The sequence below is a fragment of the Lepisma saccharinum genome, chromosome 13, assembly GCF_977018435.1.
Source record: "Lepisma saccharinum chromosome 13, izLepSacc3.1, whole genome shotgun sequence".
Classification (NCBI taxonomy): Eukaryota; Metazoa; Arthropoda; class Insecta; order Zygentoma; family Lepismatidae; genus Lepisma; species Lepisma saccharinum.
This window is the reverse complement of record NC_139241.1, coordinates 66,808,075-66,827,930: the sequence shown is the minus strand read 5'-3', so window position 1 is coordinate 66,827,930 and position 19,856 is coordinate 66,808,075. Positions and strand designations below refer to the sequence as shown.

Below are 19,856 nucleotides of genomic sequence, written 5' to 3'. Positions count from 1 at the left end.
ATATTTGAACAATAACTACAATCTACTTCAGAGAATACTAAGTATATATCCACAATGAGACCTAACGTGGAAACATTTTTTTCTATTCAGAATAAATATTTTGATCGAACTCGGAATATTATGAAGCTGAATGTGAAAATGAGCTCAAAATTGATTTTAATTATTTAAATTCAATTAAACGTATGATCAAAGAAGATATACCATATTTACCCCCTTTCCGAGAATAATAACTATTTTCTTTCATTCTTTCCTAAATATATTTTTTCTCCGTAATTTTCCCCTTTGCAGCTTGTATGTTAGTTGTTGCATTGACTAGTTTCATTCACAGACCGCGCACGACCATCCGACGATTCAGCTAAGATGATCTTAAGCCGGAAGTAGGTAAACCGCGTTTGTTACAACCTGTCCCGGTTCCCGCGCTAGCTGGTCGCTCCCTTTTCTCCGTGCTGGGGAAAGTCAAAGCCAGGCAGCCAATTAAAATACGCAACGTCACAACAGCGTCTACGTAAGCGCCTCTCTTCTGGCTTCCATTCGCTCCTCGCTCCCCAGCAGACGATTTTTTCCTCGTTTCTCATTGGCACCGAAACTGTAGAGCGCTCCCTAGCGCGGGAAACGGGACAGGTTCTACCAAACGCGGTATAGTCGCGTGTTTCCTCTCAGATGTATCTTGCAGTTGTCTGGCTCGCCGAACGGCCAGGTATCGCTCTTTGAAGCATGTTATATCCTTTTAAACCACAATGCCGTGGTTCTTGGCACCTCTCGTATTATGACTATCCAAGTACGACCCCGAATATTTTAGCAAAATAAATGCCCCAGTTTCACAAGCTGCAGGAAACCTGCATGGACTGCGAAACGATCTATTCAATAATAGTAAGCTTTCGTGTTCGCCAGCTGGCTGATCATTAATTCAATGCTCATTTCCTGCTTCCAAAGGAACTTCCGTGGTGTGATTGTAAGTGGGACAGAACATTGGATAGGGCAGAATTGAAGGAGAAGCTATTTTGGTGAAACAAGAACGCAGGTCGATATTTTATTACTTGTCTGTCCTAAGAGTGCATTTTCCGTTCTGGGGCAGCTGTGTTGAGAAATTAAACTTCTAAGTAATGCAGCTACTCTCTGGAGGAAACTCACTGTAAAATGATGACACCAAACACCGTTAAAATTACCGTAAACCATAAAATATTCTACCGTTATTTTTTTTAAAGTAACAAGAAAAGAACTGAACCAATCTTGGCATCTAAATTTGAATATTTTTTCATTCATAAAAATAGATAATTATTATAAACTGTGTTGAGGGAACCATATCTCACATTAAATTATTATAATTAGATAAACGAACTATGTAACAACCGTTAATTCTTTAAAAAACGATCGTTATCATTCTTTTGCGATAATTGCATAAGATGCTAAGGAACCCAAAACTCAACTTCACTTCCCCGTATAGTACACCCCGGTAATTACTTGTTACAGGCCAACGAGGCACTGGCGCCTGATTCCACGGTCAGGATAATCCTCTGTGGGTGGTGGTTGACGTGTGTTTGTCCTTGTGTGTGCTCAGTGCATCTTTACAGCCTCAGCTATTGATGTACAAGGATCAGTGGCGGCTAATAGGGGGCGTGGGGAACAGTTGCCCCATTAACTTCACTTTTCTACCAAGAAAAAATAAACTGTCCTCTCCCCCCTCCCCCTTTCTAGAGTTTTGACACACAATAGCCGATAACGGTAAGGATATTTTATTGTCGGAATCAAAAGAGCATTGCGTATTTTTGGCAAATGCACACAAAACTGATACATGTAAACCTCTTTTTTTAAAAATTCGCATATTAACACTTCCAAGTTTGTACATACTGGAACAGACAGGAGCTTTTTACACAGACATCCAGTTATAGGGGAGTGGGGCAAGTGAGGCAGGTTGGTCAATTGCGTCCACCCTAGTTAAATTGTAGACCACGACAGGAAATGACTCCGCAAGAATCTACTTGGTGTCATTGAAGCTGGAGAGGCTGTGTGTGAAGTTGTACGCTCACTTGAAAATTGATCGGTGTTATCTTTAAGGTTTATGGTATATACAGAAGCCTGCATTCAATTTCAACACTTGTAATATATTTATTGCATAATATAGCTCCTTATGAATCTCATACTGACATATGGTGAATGTAGCATTATTAGACTCGCATACAGGCGTCAAGTAAATAAAACATGTGGGGTGGGGTAAGAGCTTTCACCTAGAATCTTAAGACGGTCACACTTGTTCCAAGTTTGATTGATTCACTGGTAGGTTATTTTTCGTTGCTTTACTACCGTCAGTTTAATTTGAACAACAATGGCCCATGTGTATTGAGAAGCATGCGTGCTAAATTTTTCGTTCTGGGGAATGCCCAATCATTCCTTTGGTCAGTTAATTTTGCTCTCGGAAGGACTCCCCAGCGCAATTCCATTAATCTGGACACATGATTTAAGTGATTTAGAACGTTTGTCTGGTGAAAGTTATTTGCCAAGTTTCATTGTTCAATTTCTGTATCTGGCTGGTCTCATTTGCTTTATTTCAATTTTTTAATAGAGAAGTTAATTATTTTTTTGCAATTGAACTAAAGTGTAAATCACCAACCCTGAGACCTTCTGTAAACAAACGGTCTCACCGATTCGATGTATCATTCCGCGTCAGCTGATTCATGACCGCAATCATCTGCTGTTACACTCATAGTTCGCCGCACCTATTCATTTTATATAAGAGCCTCTGAATGTGAGAACCCGCTCTCAGAACATCAGACGAATATGCAGCCCCATACATTGTTACTCTCCCGGTCATTCTCTCTTTCATAACCCTTAAAACTGCAGACACTGACACACCACTGCACTGGGATACGAACTTAACCACTTCATTTACTGGTTTCTCAGGATAGCACTGACAGAACGTTACATAAATATTGAGTAGAATCTGTTTCTCACCCCTTTTCAAAGGCTGTCCTTGCTGGTGTTTTGAAAACAAGCTCGGAGAACACGGAGACCTTCCCGCACGCATAGAACTCGGCATGTTATTTTTCTAAGGATAAGTCAGGCAATATTACTAAGTTGCACTACTTCCTTGCTGTTCACATGATTATTTTTAGAAAATAACCAATGTTATAAAATATCTTTATGTACACAAATCTCTAAGCTCATTGAAAGTTACAATGCATATTACTACAAAATGTTCACACTTATCTTGCCTTGCCATGTCACCAAGTTATTTTACGAAGTGCACTATATTTGGCGGAATAAAAATTGTTATTAGGATGCTTGTCAAAGTATCCAGATGCAATAAATTTACGAACTTTCTTTGTCTTGTTTTAATCATCATCATCAATACATTTATTGGACTTACAGCAATGCATATGACTGTTTATGCCCATTATATATTTTATTTACATAAGATACAATTTACATAAAATCTACAAACAAATTTCAAATACACTCCTATCTATATCATCCTTAGAAATATACATTACCATGCTATATCATTTTGTCTAAAAAAATGCAAGTAAAATATATTCAATTCACATGCAAGAAAGAAGCCAAATTTATGGGAAATGATTACTGGTGCAAGGAGTTAACCATAAAGGTGAAGCAATAAGTAAAAAAAGAAAGAGCATTGGGTTTAAAGTGAGACGTCATTTGCGGCAACGTATCCCATACTACAAATTGGCCATTGTTTTACCTTACGTAATGAATCTTGTAACAACGCTGGATTTTCGTGTGGATTATTTTACTTCTATGAGTTTGCAATGCTTTCTGCATGCACGTGGTTTTGTTTACAGAAGGTCTCAGGGTTTGTGATTTGAACTTTAGATCAAAATGTTCATAACTGTTCTACGTGTAGCCTGGTAAAAGCTTGTTTCTTCTCAAATAAATAATGTGCACACTATGTGCATATTATGTTATACTATTATAAAACACATACTGCCCAATTGATGTATAGATATATACCGTGCGTCCATTTCGATCTGCAGCCGAGAGATCGGGAGAAGCGTGGCGGGCGGCGCTGACGGAGATGCCGACATTTGCGGCCTGTAATGCCCGCTTATTTTTATAGACATATGCAGACATTTATATAAATATTGCAGAACGAGCACTAACCTGTGTTATAACACGCAAAAGTTCTTCTGTAATTCATCCAAGTTCTGCTCTTATATACACAAATAAATACGCTATAGAAACGATGTTAAGAGCCACAGATAATAAAGCATTTTAATCATAGTTTTGACCAGTAACGTCCTGTTTAAGTTTATATCCTTGAAAGAGTTTTGTGGCCATGGGAATCGTTTGGAGGTTTCGAATGTGCAACACTGTATCAGGATTACACTGCAGACGAAACCGATAAAAGTGAATGGTTTTCGTGAGCTTCCTTGCAGGGGCGGCGCCAGAAATTTTCGACCGGGTGGGCAGAAGCTCCATAGTGATAGATTAGGGTGGGCAGTATAAATGTAAGACCATGTATGTGTACCTAAGACGTATGTATCCCCCTCTCTCTCACACTCCCGATTTTCCTCTTACTTCTTTTCCCTTTCCTTGTTTTCCTCTTTATTCTTTTCTAATCTATTGTCGCATCTTGTTCCATTTCCTTTCGTTTTGTCTCTGATGGACACAATTATTTCAAGGAAGTGTTTACACATGCGCAGCCATACACCAGCCATACATTCTAATCACATTCTTTCATGTATGTTAATACAGTGAAATAAATGTGAATTAGGTTTAAGCTTGTGTTGCAAATACAAGGCACATACTTGATTTTATGTATTCGGCGACAATGATAGAAAGTGCGATGGTAGACGATCGTTTCTCATAATTTAAATGCATGTTCCTGAGCATAGTATTTTCATCGTACAAGTTTTTGACTGAAAGAGTTTTCCTACTTCTTGGGGGTAACTTTTCTTAGCTTACAAGGTTTGTACAACTGACAAATCTATCTGAATATTTGTAGTAGCAGCGATTGGGTGCCAACATTTGAGGGGCAAGGACAATATACGCAGGGGTGCCCATCCCCCCCCCAAGGCCAATGGCTCATCACCACAAAAATCACGTCCATGTCATCCCCCCCCCAATCATATAATTTGCGCCCTGAAACTATATCGTAATCCCTACACCGAAAGTAACTTTTTCCTTAGCTTTTTGTTACAAATGATGCACCTGCTTTAAAATAAGCAGTATACGAACACTAAGCACTATATTTTAAGAAGTGATGTTACTCATGAATATGGAGAATATCGCTCATGTCTTGTAATGCAGCTATAGCATAAAAATTCACATCCACCTCAGTAAAGCGCCAAACACGCATTGTTGTAACAAACACATTATTGCGAGCGAAGCAAGCAAGAACATTTTTACATCCATTTATTTGCAGGCTTTCAAGAATATTAATTTAACGGGATGTCAATGCTTTCTTAGGCACGTTCGGGGTCGAAAACGTGTGGATACCATATCGCTAAATACAGTCTCCAAAATTTAATGTTCAAACTCTCTCTTCACTACAGAAATCCCTTCACAATCAAAGATTTAACACTTTATCAAGAGCTTCCTATCTCCCCCTGTAAATTTAATACTCAATCCTACCACAAAAATGTCCATGCCAATTTCAGACTTACTGTTGATATTGAAGACTGGATATTGCCTCTTCCAAAAAATTAATTCTCAGTCTCCACACCAGAATTTCTGCAACATTCTAAGACAATAGTAATACACAAGAATTGGATACCTCAATGCTCAATGCCCCTCTAACTAAAATACCCGCCATAATCTAAGACTTAGAGTTGAATACTGTCCCCGCCAACGTTTAATTCAGAATTCCCCCTAGAACCCACGTGTCAATTAAGGCCTAATATATGAGAGTTGGATATTTATCCTCCCCCTCGCACCTTCAATAATGACCTTAAACGCTTTCTTTTCTTCATCTAATGGATTAAATATGGTGAATTTAAGGTGTAAAATTTTTACCTGTATTTTGGAAAAATATATAAATGTTCAATTTTACAATATTTGAAGGGAAATAATTCCCCAAAGAATCTCGATGGCGCAGCCTGCGCCATAATCCCCCCTGTGGGCACCCCTGAATATACGTTTTCTTGGTAGAAAAGGCTTAGCATAAAGAGGCCATAGTGCGGCGGCAAAAAGTGGCAAAATGTGGCTGGGTAACTGCATCCCCCACTTCCCGCTCCTCCTAATCGCCGCCACTGAATGTTTGGATTAAAATGAACCTTATTAGGAATGATTTAAAACACATACGGAAAAAAAATATTTGTTCATTGTCCATTAAGTATCACTAGGCTAATGAAAAGCTATTTTGACAAAATATCACTCGTCATAAGTAATAAACAAGTAAGATTGAGAAATCTGTTCAGAATTTAAGAGATTATTAGCTAAGTTGCTCTTCGTTTTCTGAAGAACTGTCATATTAATAATGCGGGAGAAGCAATACACGTATGGTTACATGAACATATTTTTTGAGGTAACAAAATGATTTAGGACACAAGGAATTCATCGAAGTTGATCATCGTACCAGTAATACTTCATCTATTTTTCATTGGGTTGTATGGGGTGGCCATTTCGAACACACTAGAATGTCAACCTATATCCTGTGCAGCATACCCTGGAAACTTTATTATTTCAGGGCAACGAGTCCCTGGCGTCTGGAACCACTGTCAAAGTAATAATTTATTAGGGTTTGTATTTTGAGTGTCAGCATGTGTTTGTTTTCGCCCCTTCGTTACTTTCATCTAATCACCATTGAACCTTATCGTTGTCAGTATCAAAATTATCAGAAATACGACTTTAAATAAAACAAATCAACCACAACTTACTATTCCAAAAATCGAGTTTCGAGCTCTTAGAAAGTTGAGGTGGTAGTTTCAATTGCACAGCGTTTCATTAGTGGATCAAGGCAGCTAATTCCGTGAATAATGACGTTGTTTTCCGAAAGTCTCAAATATTTGTCTCAGGCAATCGCCCTCTTAAAATAGACGCATCTTCTGTGGTGTTAAAATGCCACGTTTTGTGCGAGTTCTTCCTGTATATTTTTTCCCCCAATGGCATAATGCTGTCGCATTATAATGAAGAAGTCCTGTGTTCGATTCCCCCTCCTCTGGTGGAAGCACAATGCACACGGGTTCGGACTACACGTTAAACTGTAGGTTTAGTCCCGATTAGCCTATCTGAGCATAAAAGTGGGCTTAGAAACAAACTAACAAAATCGTCTTCTATATACTTCGTGACATAACTTTTTTTTTCTTTACTTCAGCTGCATCTACAGATTCTGTTGACATTTTCGGCTGATTCATGTGACAAAATTTATGTGTGGAAAGAGGATTTCTAAATGGGATAAGCCACTCATTAGCAATAGAATAATTCTGTAGCTTTTTCCATATATAACTGATTTATTAAAATTTATTCACTTCGGTATTGTAGTGATTGTTGTGATTCTTCTTATTAGTAGAACGAATATAAAGTTGATATTTCGTATGCCATATTGATATTTGAAGATGACAGGTATGTAAAAATTGTAATGAAAAAAAAGGGACACTTCTGGAATTTCAATGCAGAGCTAATTAAAATTATATTATACTCTATAGCAGACATGTCTAACTTCAATCAAGCAGTGATCTACCTGTTATTGCCACAACAGGCAGTGAACTACTATTAATCGTTAATCTTTGCAAAAATCTGTACCTACTCAGCCATTATACATTATATTCGTATAATTACAATAGATAACTGCGATCGACCAACAAACGCCCCGAGATCGACCGGTCAATCGCGATCGACGCGTTGGACATGCCTGCTCTATAGCATACTTAAACCCGAAGGTTTATGGCTGCAGCAACACAAGCCTTCCATCTGTCCCTATCCTGGGCAAGAACAATGCAATCTTTCCCATCCTTACCGATTTATTTTAGGTCCATCTCAACGTTATCCCTCCATCCTCGTCTTAGCCTTCCTACTGGTCCCTTAACATCAGGTTTCCCAACAAGAATCCTGTAAGCTATTCTTTCCTCCGCCATTCGTGTCACATGGCCTGTCCATCTAACTAAGTCTTCTTGATTAAATTATTCTAATATTAATTAAAAAGTCGAAATAATTTATTGTGTTGCTGGTGGAAGTAACGCTAAGATGATGTTTAGATTTGTTTATTTGGAGATTATTTTAACCATAGCCAGGCCGGAATATATATACGTAGTGGAGGCCCGGAGCTGCAGCCCTCAAGTTCACCCTCAATTCTGATTTAATCTTGATGATCGTACCCTGCATAATTTTGAGCCTCCTAAGCCTACTAGCTGCTTTTAAACATGGAAGTATTAATTTGATCACAGTTTTTGTTTCAACAATGACAAAAGTGGCTTTTTATGGGTTGATAATATGTGAACATTTCCGGCATAGATAATATTCACAAGTAAAATATACATGTTATGAACACCAGGTTACACTTAAATATTTAATCATTCATATATCCCCGAGTATATGTACTTATTGAATTTGATTGGGTGGGCAATCGGGTGGGCACAGGAATTTTTGGGTGGGCACTTGCCCACCCGTGCCCACCCCTGTCGCCGTCCCTGCTTCCTTGCAATCCGAAATATCCGAGCTCGAGTTTTTTGTTCCTTCGCGACTAGATGAAGACAGAGTTGTAAATATAGTGGCGAGCAATGTAAACCAAGAGCGTGTTAATTTCGTACTGTGCGCAAGAGTGTTATTCTTGGTTACTTGCAGCAGTTACTTGTTTGTGTTATTGTAGTGTGTATGTGTGACGTGTCAGTGAGACGATTGGAATGCCAGCCGCAAGATTCACGTTAGAACAAAGATTTTTATGTATGACACGTACGTGAAAACAAACTCGTGTCGGGACGTGTGTAGGTAATTTGTACAGAAATTCCCATGCGTTTCAACTCCACACAGAGATACGGTTAGACATCTTGTCCTTAAATTACGAGAAACTGTATCGTTAAATTTTAAAACACCTAAGCAAAAACGACGGATTCTAACCGAAGCGAAACTCGATGATATTGGTGCAGCGTTAGAACGTTCTCCAAACAAACCTCTACGCCATGTTTCACAAGAGGTGGGCGTGTCAAAATCATCGGCACATACAGTCACTAAGCTACTAAAATTAAAACCATACTCTTATAACACAGATTAGTGCTCGTTTTGCAATATTTATATAAATGTCTGCATATGTCCATAAAAATAAGCGGGCATTTCAGGCCGCAAATGTCGGCATCTCCGTCAGCGCCGCCCGCCACGCTTCTCCCGATCTCTCGGCTGCAGATCGAAATGGACGCACGGTATTATGTGCGATGTTAACATGTATTTTATAATGTACATGCACCAGTGCCCCTCAGGGGAATTTTCGGTGTGAATATTTCACAATAAACTCAATAAACTTTATAAGTTTATGCAGTGTACTATCATGTTCCGCGAGTCTTTATAACAATTACCCAAAACCATTGTTACTCTAAACTATAGTGTAAATCACCAACCCTGAGACCTTCTGTAAACAAACCGTCTCACCGATTCGATGTATCCCTCCGCGTCAGCTGATTACGGGTTTCTCAGGATACCACTGACAGAACGTTACATAAATATTGAGTAGAATCTGTTCCTCGCCCCTTTTTAAAGGCTGTCCTTATTGGTGCTTTGAAAACAAGCTCGACCTTCCCCCACGCATAGAACTCGCCATGTTGCAAGTGGCACTACTTCCTTGCTGTTCCCATCATTATTTTTTTTAAAAAATAAGCAATGTTATGAAATATCATTATGTACATAAATCTCGAAGCTCATTGAAAGCTACAATGCATATTCCTACAAAATGTTCACACTTATCTTGCCTTGCCATGTCACCAAGTTATTTTACGAAGTGCACTATATTTGGCGGAACAAAAATCGTTATGAAGATGCTTGTCAAAGTTTCCAACCGCAATAAATTTACGAACTTTCTTGTCTTCTTTTGATCATCATCATCAATATATTTATTGGACTTACAGCAGGCCCATGACATATTTTATTTACATAAGATACAATTTACATAAAATCTACAAACAAATTTCAAATACACTCCTGTCTAAGATATCAAACTTTTGAAATATACATTACCATGTTATATAATTTTGTCTAAAAAAATGCAAGTAAAATATATTCAATTCGCATGCAAGAAAGAAGGCAGATTTATGGGAAATGATTACTGGTTAAAAGAGTTAACCATAAAGGTGATGCAATAAGTACAAAAGAAAGAGCATTGGGTTTAAAGTGAGACGTCATTTCCGGCAGCGTATCCCATACTACAAATTGGCCGTTGTTTTACCTTACGTAATGAATCCTGTAACAACGCTGGATTTTCGTGTGGATTATTTTACTTCTATGAATTTGCAATGAGTTCTGCATGCACGTGGTTTTGTTTACAGAAGGTCTCAGGATTGGTGATTTGAACTTTAGGTTTCAACTATGTTTTTCATCTAGCTAGGTGGAGTCCGGGTTACGTGGGCATACTTCCATGACGACCCCTATCCAGCTAGCAATTTCGGAAATCTGGAATCTGATGGTTTGGACAGAGGGTCCAAAGTCATTGTTCTGGATCTGCCTCAGAGATCACCTGTGAAGCCATCCTCCTACAAGACTTGGCCTGTTAGGATGCCAGATGTAAGTATTTACCAGTAAGGGCAGCTTCATACAGAAGTATTGCATCTAATATTATTAACATAAACAGTGCTAGAAGTGGGACTGAGGGCCACGAGATGATGTTCCTCCAGGTAAGAAAATCTTCACGAATTATGTTCTCAGCTATGACAACTTGCATAAGCTTCCCCCGTTGACAGCATCCTCACCTATAGCATTGACTCCACGATCATCCATATAAGCTTCTTCATGTTTGTCCCCAAACTCGACCAAGCTTAGGGTTAAAGCTAGAGATTTCCACATTGAGCACTGAACATAAAGAGTCCCAAAATTCTTTTTAAAAAAATTGAGGGAGAAAGTACTTTTACACGGAAACATTTCATGTAACATTCCAGTTCGTATTTACGATTTCGAAGCGTTCAGAAAACATTACACAGGTATATGTGTGTGTGTGTGTGTGTGTGTGTGTGTGTGTGTGTGTGTGTGTATGCGTAGGGATGTGACGACCTCATCGCCCAGTGACTTGTTCACTGAAGTTAGTCAACCAAGAGAGTGAAATGGTCAACATTTTGTTATGTTGGGATTTACAGAGCTGTCCTGTCATGGCTCTATGAGCGTCCCACAATCGGCAGAAGTGGGGTATGGTCAGTGGACTACAATGTGATCCTCCCAGCTAGATCCGAGGGATCCGCTGACCAACGACAGGTGCGGTCCTCCTTTCATATTTGGGTTTAGGCGTAGAGTTGACAACTCTGCACTGTAAGAAGACATGTAAAGAAACAGCAATATGAGGCCATGGATGTTCCCAAGGTAAAATATTTCGGAGGTAAAATAGTCCCCCATTCAGATCTCCGGGTAGGAACTACTTTGGGAAGTCCCTGGACTAAGAATAAGATCTACATTAGGAATAAGGATATTAAATTAGGTACCTGGAATGTTCTGAGCCTCTACCGGCCTGGGGCATTTCAGTGTACAGTTAGTGAGATAGTTAAGTATAAAATAGATGTAGTAGCTGTCCAGGAAGTTAGGTGGCCAGGAGAAGGGAATTGTAAAACTAAAAATTATACTTTTTTCTATGGTGTTACTGAAAATCATAATTTTGGAACAGGCATCTTCATAAATAATAGAATTATCTCGGCTCTTAAAACAGTAGAATTTATTAATGATAGGATATCATATGCAGTTTTACAGGGTAGGTGGTGTAGAATTATTTTAATAAACATACATGCACCAACGGAGGATAAAAATGATAATACTAAAGATGATTTTTATGCAGAGTTAGAACAGGTCTTTGATAAATTTTCTCAGTATGATATGAAAATTCTGTTAGGTGACTGTAATGCACAGATTGGCAAAGAAGAGACATTTAAACCCACGATTGGTAAAGAAAGTCTTCATGAATTAAGTAATGATAATGGTATAAGATTGATTACTTTGCAACCTCAAAGAATTTAATTGTGAAAAGTACAACTTTTAGACATAAAGATATCCATAAATATACCTGGTCTTCTCCAGATGGTAAAACTCATAATCAGATAGATCATATTCTCATTGATAAGAGAAGGCATACTAGTATAATTGACGTTCCTACACATAGAGGTGCTGACTGTGCCAGTGACCATTATTTAGTAATTGCTAAATTAAGAGAAAGATTCGCAGTGATAAATCATAAGCAACAAAATCTAGAAGTTCTAAAATTTAATATAAGAAAATTTCTGATGAAAGAATAAAGAAAGATTACCAAATTAAACTGTCAAATAGATTTGATATTTTGCAGGATTTAAATGATGATGAAAATATAAATGAAACAGACGTAAATAAGAATTGGGAGCACATACGTAATGCAATAGAATCAGCAGCTAAAGAAAGTATAGGATACCATAAACCAAGAAAAAGTAAGCCATGGTTTGATAATGAATGTCATAATCTAATAGAGGTAAGAAATCAGGCTAGACTTAGGTGGTTAAATAACTCTGATGATACAGAGCTAAGTAATTATAATAGGATAAAGCGAGAAATTAACCGCACGTTTAGAAGTAAAAAAGAGATGACTTGAAAAGCAAAATTAGCGAAATTGAAACAAACAGCAAAAACAAAAATATCAGAGATTTATATAAACGAGGAAATGAGTTTGGAAAGGGGTGGCAACCTAAAGTAAACTTGATAAAAGATAAAGACGGTGATTTTGTAGCTGACCCAAGTGATAATCTAAATAGATGGAAGAACTACTTTAATGACCTTTTAAATGTCCATGTAGGAGATATATCAGAAATGAAGTACACACAGCAGAACCATTAGTTCCAGAACCTAACTTGACTGAAGTTAAAGATGCTATTAAAAGGCTAAAGAATAACAAAGCACCTGGCATTGATTTAATACCAGCTGAGTTAATTAAATATAGTGGAAATTCGTTAATATGTCAAATTCATAAATTAATTTGTTTAATATGGAATAAAGAAGAAATCCCTCAACAGTGGAAAGAATCCATTATTGTTCCTGTGTTTAAAAAAGGTGATAAAATGAACTGCAATAATTACCGTGGAATTTCTCTACTCTCAACAACATATAAAATATTATCTAACATTCTTTTAACAAGACTAACCCATATGCTAATGAGATTATAGGTAATTATCAATGTGGATTTTAACGTAACAGATCAACTACAGATCAATTTTTTCACATTAGACAGACACTTGAACAAAAGTGGGAATATAATCAAAATGTCCATCAGCTATTCATTGATTTCAAAAAAGCATATGATTCGGTCAAAAGATATAAATTATATAATATATTAGTAGAGTTTGGAATACCTAAGAAGCTTGTTAGTATGATAAAAGTATGGACCAGTGAAACAGATAGTAAAATTCTTGTGGGTATTAATGTGTCTGACAAATTTACAATTCATGATGGGCTAAAACAAGGACATGCATTATCTCCATTGCTCTTTAATTTTGCCTTAGAATATGCTGTTAGGAAGGTAAAAGAAACTAACGAAGGTCTAAAATTAAACGGTATGACGCAGTTGTTAGCATATGTAGATGATGTAGACTTATTAGGGGATGATATAAATACAATTAAGAATAATGCTAAAATATTTTTCAAAACTGCTATAGACATAGGTTTAGAAGTTAACAAAGAGAAAACTAAATATATGCTTACAGGCCGAAAACAAGTGTTCAGGAATAATCAAAATGTAATTATTGATAACAGCTCGTTTGAACCAGTTTCCAAATTCAAATATTTAGGAGTAATATTAACAAGTGAAAATTATATTAAAGAGGAAATAAAAAGTAGGCTTAATTCAGGAAATGCATGTTACTTCTCTCTTCATAAACTTTTGTCTTCTCGTTTAATATCTAAGAAACTAAAAGTTCAAATATACAAAACAGTAATTTTGCCTGTAGTATTATATGTGTGTGAAACTTGGTCCCTTACATTGAAAGAGGAACATAAATTGAGAGTATTTGAAAATAAGATCCTTAGGAAAGGATAAGGAAACAGGGGAGTGGAGAAGGTTACATAATTTAGAACTACATAATTTGTATTCATGTCCAGATATTATTAGAATAATTAAATCAAGAAGACTTAGGTGGGCAGGCCATGTGGCACGAATGGGAGAGGAAAGAGGAGTTTACAGGATTCTTGTTGGGAAACCTGATGGTAAGAGACCTGTAGGAAGGCCAAGACGAAGATGGAGGGACAACGTTGAGATGGACCTAAAGGAAATCGGTAGGGATGGAAAAGAGTATATATATCTTGCTCAAGATAGGGACAGATGGAAGGCCTGAGTTGCTGCAGCCATGAACCTTCGGGTTTAAGAAGGCTAGAGAGTTAGTTATTTAGTATATATATATATACAACACGAAAGCCTTATGTTCACACATTAAATCAAATTCTACCACCGTGTTCACAAATTCCTGCGATAATGTTCGCAATGGAATGCAAATTCTTGGATTGTGCTCATGCATTAAGACAAATTCTGTAGTGGTGTATCAAAATGGGGACAAATTCAGAATGATGATAAATATGCTGAGGACCTGGTTAAGCCTCTCCTTCTCAACAATACTTTGTGATCTAATTATTATAATGTCTATTTTAGGTCGAGATTCTCCCTGACGTGACGTCACTCTATTGGTGTAAAATCTTCAAACCACCCGACATGGAAAGTAAAAACTGGATTGTCGGGGTAAGTAAAGAACTCTTTAAATCTGAAGTTACTGCATTTAGCAATCGATGGTGTACTTTTCTGTACTAACCGATAGTTAAATATACAGAGAAGGCAATTATGGTGTGTAAAGAAAAGCTTAATTCATTTGTTGGATAACATGAAATAAGCGAGTAAGTGAGTATGTATCACCCCTAATATATCAGGATCAATCAATATTGTATGCAGTCACAGGTACATGGGGGAGAACCCCTCTATGAATTTAATTTCTTGAAAAAATAACTTAATATAATTTAGCTTCCATTTTCTCCGTTCCTCCATTTTTTCCAGCATACTTTCAGTAATCCATGGTTTCTTTGCACTTTTCCTTTCCCTGTAGCCTATTGTTTCATCCACTGCCTTCTGTAAGCAAGCTTTTATTCCATCCCACATCTCATTCTTATACAGAAGAGGAAGAAATAATTACAGGATACTGATTAACCAGCTAAGAAGAGAAACTCACAGGGCAAAAGAACAATGGATTAAACAAAAATGTGAAGAAATTGAAGAACTGGAAAAAAGGGGAAGGTATGACTTGATGTATCGTGAGGTAAACTGCTTGGGCTTCCAAAAGAAGAAATGGAAAACAATGTGGATGATAGAAGACGAGGGAGGATGTGAAATCACAGAGAAAAAAGGAATATCGAATGTGTGGAGAAAGTAAGTTGAAGAGCTCTACCAGACAGAGAATCGCCCAGACAGTCTGAATGTAGAAAATGAAGAAGACGTGCCTGATGATGAGAAAGGATACTACATCCTGAATGAAGAATTTGAGCAAGCACTCAAAGAAATGAGGAATGGGAAAGCAACGGGCACTGATGAAATTCCTGTTGAACTTATCAAATGCCTGGGAGACTGAAGAAGAGAAATATTGCACTTATGCAATGAAATCTATGAGTAAGGGGATTGGCCACAAGATTTCGCGGAGACTGTTTTGGTACCTCTGCAGAAGAAAAGCAATGCCAGAAAATGTTCTGAGTACAGGACAATCAACTTGATATCTCATTCGGCAAAAATTCTTCTACGAATTCTGAACAGACGCCTATATAGACGTCAGTGGCGAGTTAGAGGAAGAACAGTTTGGTTTCAGGAAAGGAAGATGTACAAGGGATGCAATTGGTTTACTGAGGACCATTGGGGAAAATATTTAGAGAAAGGAAAGGAGGTGTTTGTAGAATTTCTAGACCTTGAGAAAGCCTTTGATAGAGTGAATTCGGTTAAACTTTCAGAAATTCTGAAGAACATTGGTGTAGATTGGAAACAGAGAAGACTTCTAAGCAACTTGTACATGAATCAACGAGTTAAAGTGAGAATAGGAGACGAAATGGCAGAAGGCTGTGAAATTGAAAGAGGAGTACGACAAGGATGCTGCCTATCGCCTACTTTGTTTAATATCTATTTAGAAGATATCGTGAAAAATTGTTTCCAGGGCACAGGAGGTGTCAAATTGGAAGGAAGAAGAATAAACTGCATAAGATTTGCTGATGACATGGCATTATTCGCTGAGGATGAAAGAACCATAAATAGTATGTTAGAAGAGTTAAACAGCAGCTGTGAGCAGTATGGGATGAAGAAAGAAGACAAAGGCAATGGTCATAGGACGGAAACCAAGGAATATTAATGTAAGAGCAAACAGTGAAAGAATCCAGCAAGTGGATAGCTTCAAGTACCTCGGATGCACTATAAGCAGTGACATGAGCTGCAAACAAGAAGTGAAAATGAGAATCTCAATAGCAAAAGAAGCTTTCAATAGAAGAAAGAATGTTTTTTGTGGACCCATGGACAGATCTAAGGAAGAGATTAGTGACATGTTTTGTGTGGAGTGTAGCACTACATGATGCAGAAACCTGGACGTTGAGAAGGAATGAAGAAAAACGACTCGAAGCTTTTAAAATGGATAAATGGAGCACGTAAAATGGACGGACAAGGTAAGAAACGAAGCCGTACTGAAAAGAGTTGGTGAAAAAAATCTATAATGGAGACCATCAAGAAGAGGAAAAGAAACTGGTTAGGACACTGTCTAAGAAGGAACTGCCTTCTAAGGGATGCCTTGGAGGGAATGGTTGAAGGAGGAAAAGTCCGTGGAAGAAAGAGATATCAGCTTATGGATGATATTAAATTAATTGGGTAGTATGCTATTACGAAGCGTAAGGCAGAGAATATGGAAAGCTGGAGATTGCAGTGAAAAACCTGCCCATTAGGCAGAAAACAATGAATGAATGAATGAATGAATGAATGAATAATTTAGCTGTAATTTCCTATCCATAATGGAATTTCAAATCCTTTTTCAACATTTGAACTAAACTTTAAAACTTTCTTGAAGCGGTTATGTTCATAAGTCCCCAAAACTATGTCAAAAAATATTTCAATGCCTTAAATTTATGTTGATTTTGGTGACAAGGACATGCAACCTTAACAAATACAGTACATTGTGGGATCTTTGTGTGGCTTAAAACTTAAGTCAGTAAAAGTGTAATATTTTTACAGAGAAAATTTATGCATAATAGCAAAATAGACAGTGTTGCTATCACAAGAAATTTTCTGTAAAATTACGGTGAAATGACTGTATCAGTTACGGTACTTGAACTGCAACGGAGAAATTTCTGTAATATCACGGTGCAATTCTGTTATTAATTACGGTGAAACAACAGTAATTTTATCTTCATATCACTGACGTTACTGTAAAGTACGGTATTTGTTTTACAGTGTCGGATCATTTAACATAAAAACTAAAAGCTACTCATCACTTTAGTGTCTAAAGGTATGGCAAAGGTTTAGTGTCTTATGTTAGTCTAACTAACAATAAATCGTCAATTAACGCAGGACAAAATGAAAATAGACAACACTGACGGCTAAAAGTAGAGGATCACCCCGCGCGGAGACGATTTCTAAAACTAACGCTAACTTTGTCTGGTGCCTGATGCTTATATGTAGGCAACTGCAAGATGAGGTCAAGATGTCTCGAAAGTTTTGCAGCAACAGAGAGAGAGAGATTGCAGAGCAAAATATCAAGATTCGTGCGAGGAAATGGAGGCCCCCTTCCCTTGCAAACCACGTGACCGGTCTCAATTGAGTTCTTGCATGTCATCCTGGTGGTCACGTATCTTATATTGAACCCTGAAGTGCAAGAGTGGCGACGGTAAGAGGACGAGAAAGTCTCGGTCTCGTCTCAAAATTTAAGACGAGAATGAGATTGTGGTTTAAAAATCACAACGAGACGAGATCGAACTGTAAAAATTTTGATATTCGAAAACCAAGATTACATAATTATTCTACGTATTCAGATGTACGAAGTTGATACCTTCTTGATTGATTGATTTGCTTTATTTTTCTTCGCCTTTTGTGCCACTTTTGGTTAATTTACGAAGATGGGGATGAGTGATGACGTGATGAAATTGATGAATGGACACTCACAAGGCCGGGACTCGAACCCGGGACCTCTGGCGTCGTAGCGCGATCAGCTATCAATCCCTCACGGGGTCGCCGATATCATCCGGACTATTATAACTGTATCGCATATATAGGGTGAGACAGTCAAACGGGAAAATTTTAAAAAATCACAAAAAATAGAGAAAGCAAATATTAGCTAATTTTTGAACATGAATATACTGTACATGAGTTGAAATTGCTAGTGTACCTGAAAAATGTTCATTTGTTTTTAAATATGGTGTCAGTAAGATGGCGTCCTTGGTCTTGCACACATTGTCAGAGTCTCAGAGTAAATCCGTCCATGACGTTATGCTGACATATTGGTAACCTTTTTCCTGCCTGTCCTCGATGACTATGACCCAGATGAAGAACTACTCTTCCAGCAAGATGGTGCAACTAGCTATACTGCCAGAGTGTCTATGGATGTGCTTAGACTCGCATTCCATGGTCGTCTCATCAGCACATTCGGCGATATTCCGTGGCCAGCCCGTTCACCCGATTTGAAGGCTCCTGACTCTTTCCTTTGGGGTTACCTCAAATCCAAAGTATTCAAGGACAACCCTCCAAGAACCAGGGACGATTTGAAGGAACGAATTCGGCAAGAGATCCACGACATTCCGTTGGAATAGCTACGAAGCGTCATGGGCGGATTTACTCTGAGACTCCAACAATGTGTGCAACACCTAGGACGCCATCCTACTGACACCATATTTAAAAACAAATGAACATTTTTCAGGTACACTAGTAATTTCAACTCATGTACAGTACATTCATGTTCAAAAATTAACTAATATTTGCTCTCTCTATTTTTTGTGATTTTTTTAAATCTTCCCGTTTGACTGCTTCACCCTATATATATATATATTTTGTTAGAAGTAATTGCAAAGTCAATCCATTATCACTATAGTGGTCTCATTTTCAGCTGGCAGCTGACTTTCATGGCTTTTTCTGTCCCTCAATCGTCTTCGCGGGTGTGTGGTTCGATTGGGGTCAACAAACTCAGTTGCGAAGTAAAAAGCTGCAGGGGTAACATCGCTCACCCGAAGCAACGTTGCCAAGCCTACGTCTGCTCTTGCCAGTTGCATATCGACTTGTGGGTTTGTTCCGGAAACTTTATTGTGCAGGACCACGTGCGCAGTTGTTCCATTAACCCCCGTTGGTTTCTGATACTGACGATATCGTTGTCGGAGAACTCTCTCGCTTTACTGAACGAAACTCCAACTGGCGGCTGGGAAGCAGCGAATCAGCTATCAGTTGAATTTTCTTCGACTGAGATCGGGCATTTTCGAGTCACAAGGCACCGAACGTTGTTCGCGGGACGAAACAACTGAGCGTTGGGTACACCACATGTTGCCAAACTTACCGTTTTCTCGGGTCAGCACCAGAAATCAGTTAGGTTAATGGTACAACTGCACACGTGGTCCTGGACGATGAAGATTCCGGAAGAACCACAAACAGGTCGGAATGCAGGAGGATACACAGTTATATAAAGAAAACTGGCAAAAACAGAAGTACGCTTGGCAACGTTGCTTCGGGAGAGAGAGCTGATCCCTTCAGCTTTTACTTCGCAATTGAGTTTGTTGATACC

The 19,856-nt window shown here is 38.1% G+C and overlaps 1 protein-coding gene across 1 annotated transcript in view; it reads left to right on the top strand.

Annotated features, from left to right (window-relative positions):
- Positions 1-19,856, top strand: part of LOC145997393 (DBH-like monooxygenase protein 1 homolog) — a 72,645-nt gene that overhangs the window by 30,277 nt on the left and 22,512 nt on the right. The window contains exons 3-4 of the mRNA XM_083134390.1: positions 10,480-10,659; positions 14,735-14,821. Of these exons, the coding sequence (XP_082990516.1) occupies positions 10,480-10,659; positions 14,735-14,821 (267 nt within the window). The remainder of the gene's footprint in view (positions 1-10,479; positions 10,660-14,734; positions 14,822-19,856) is intronic.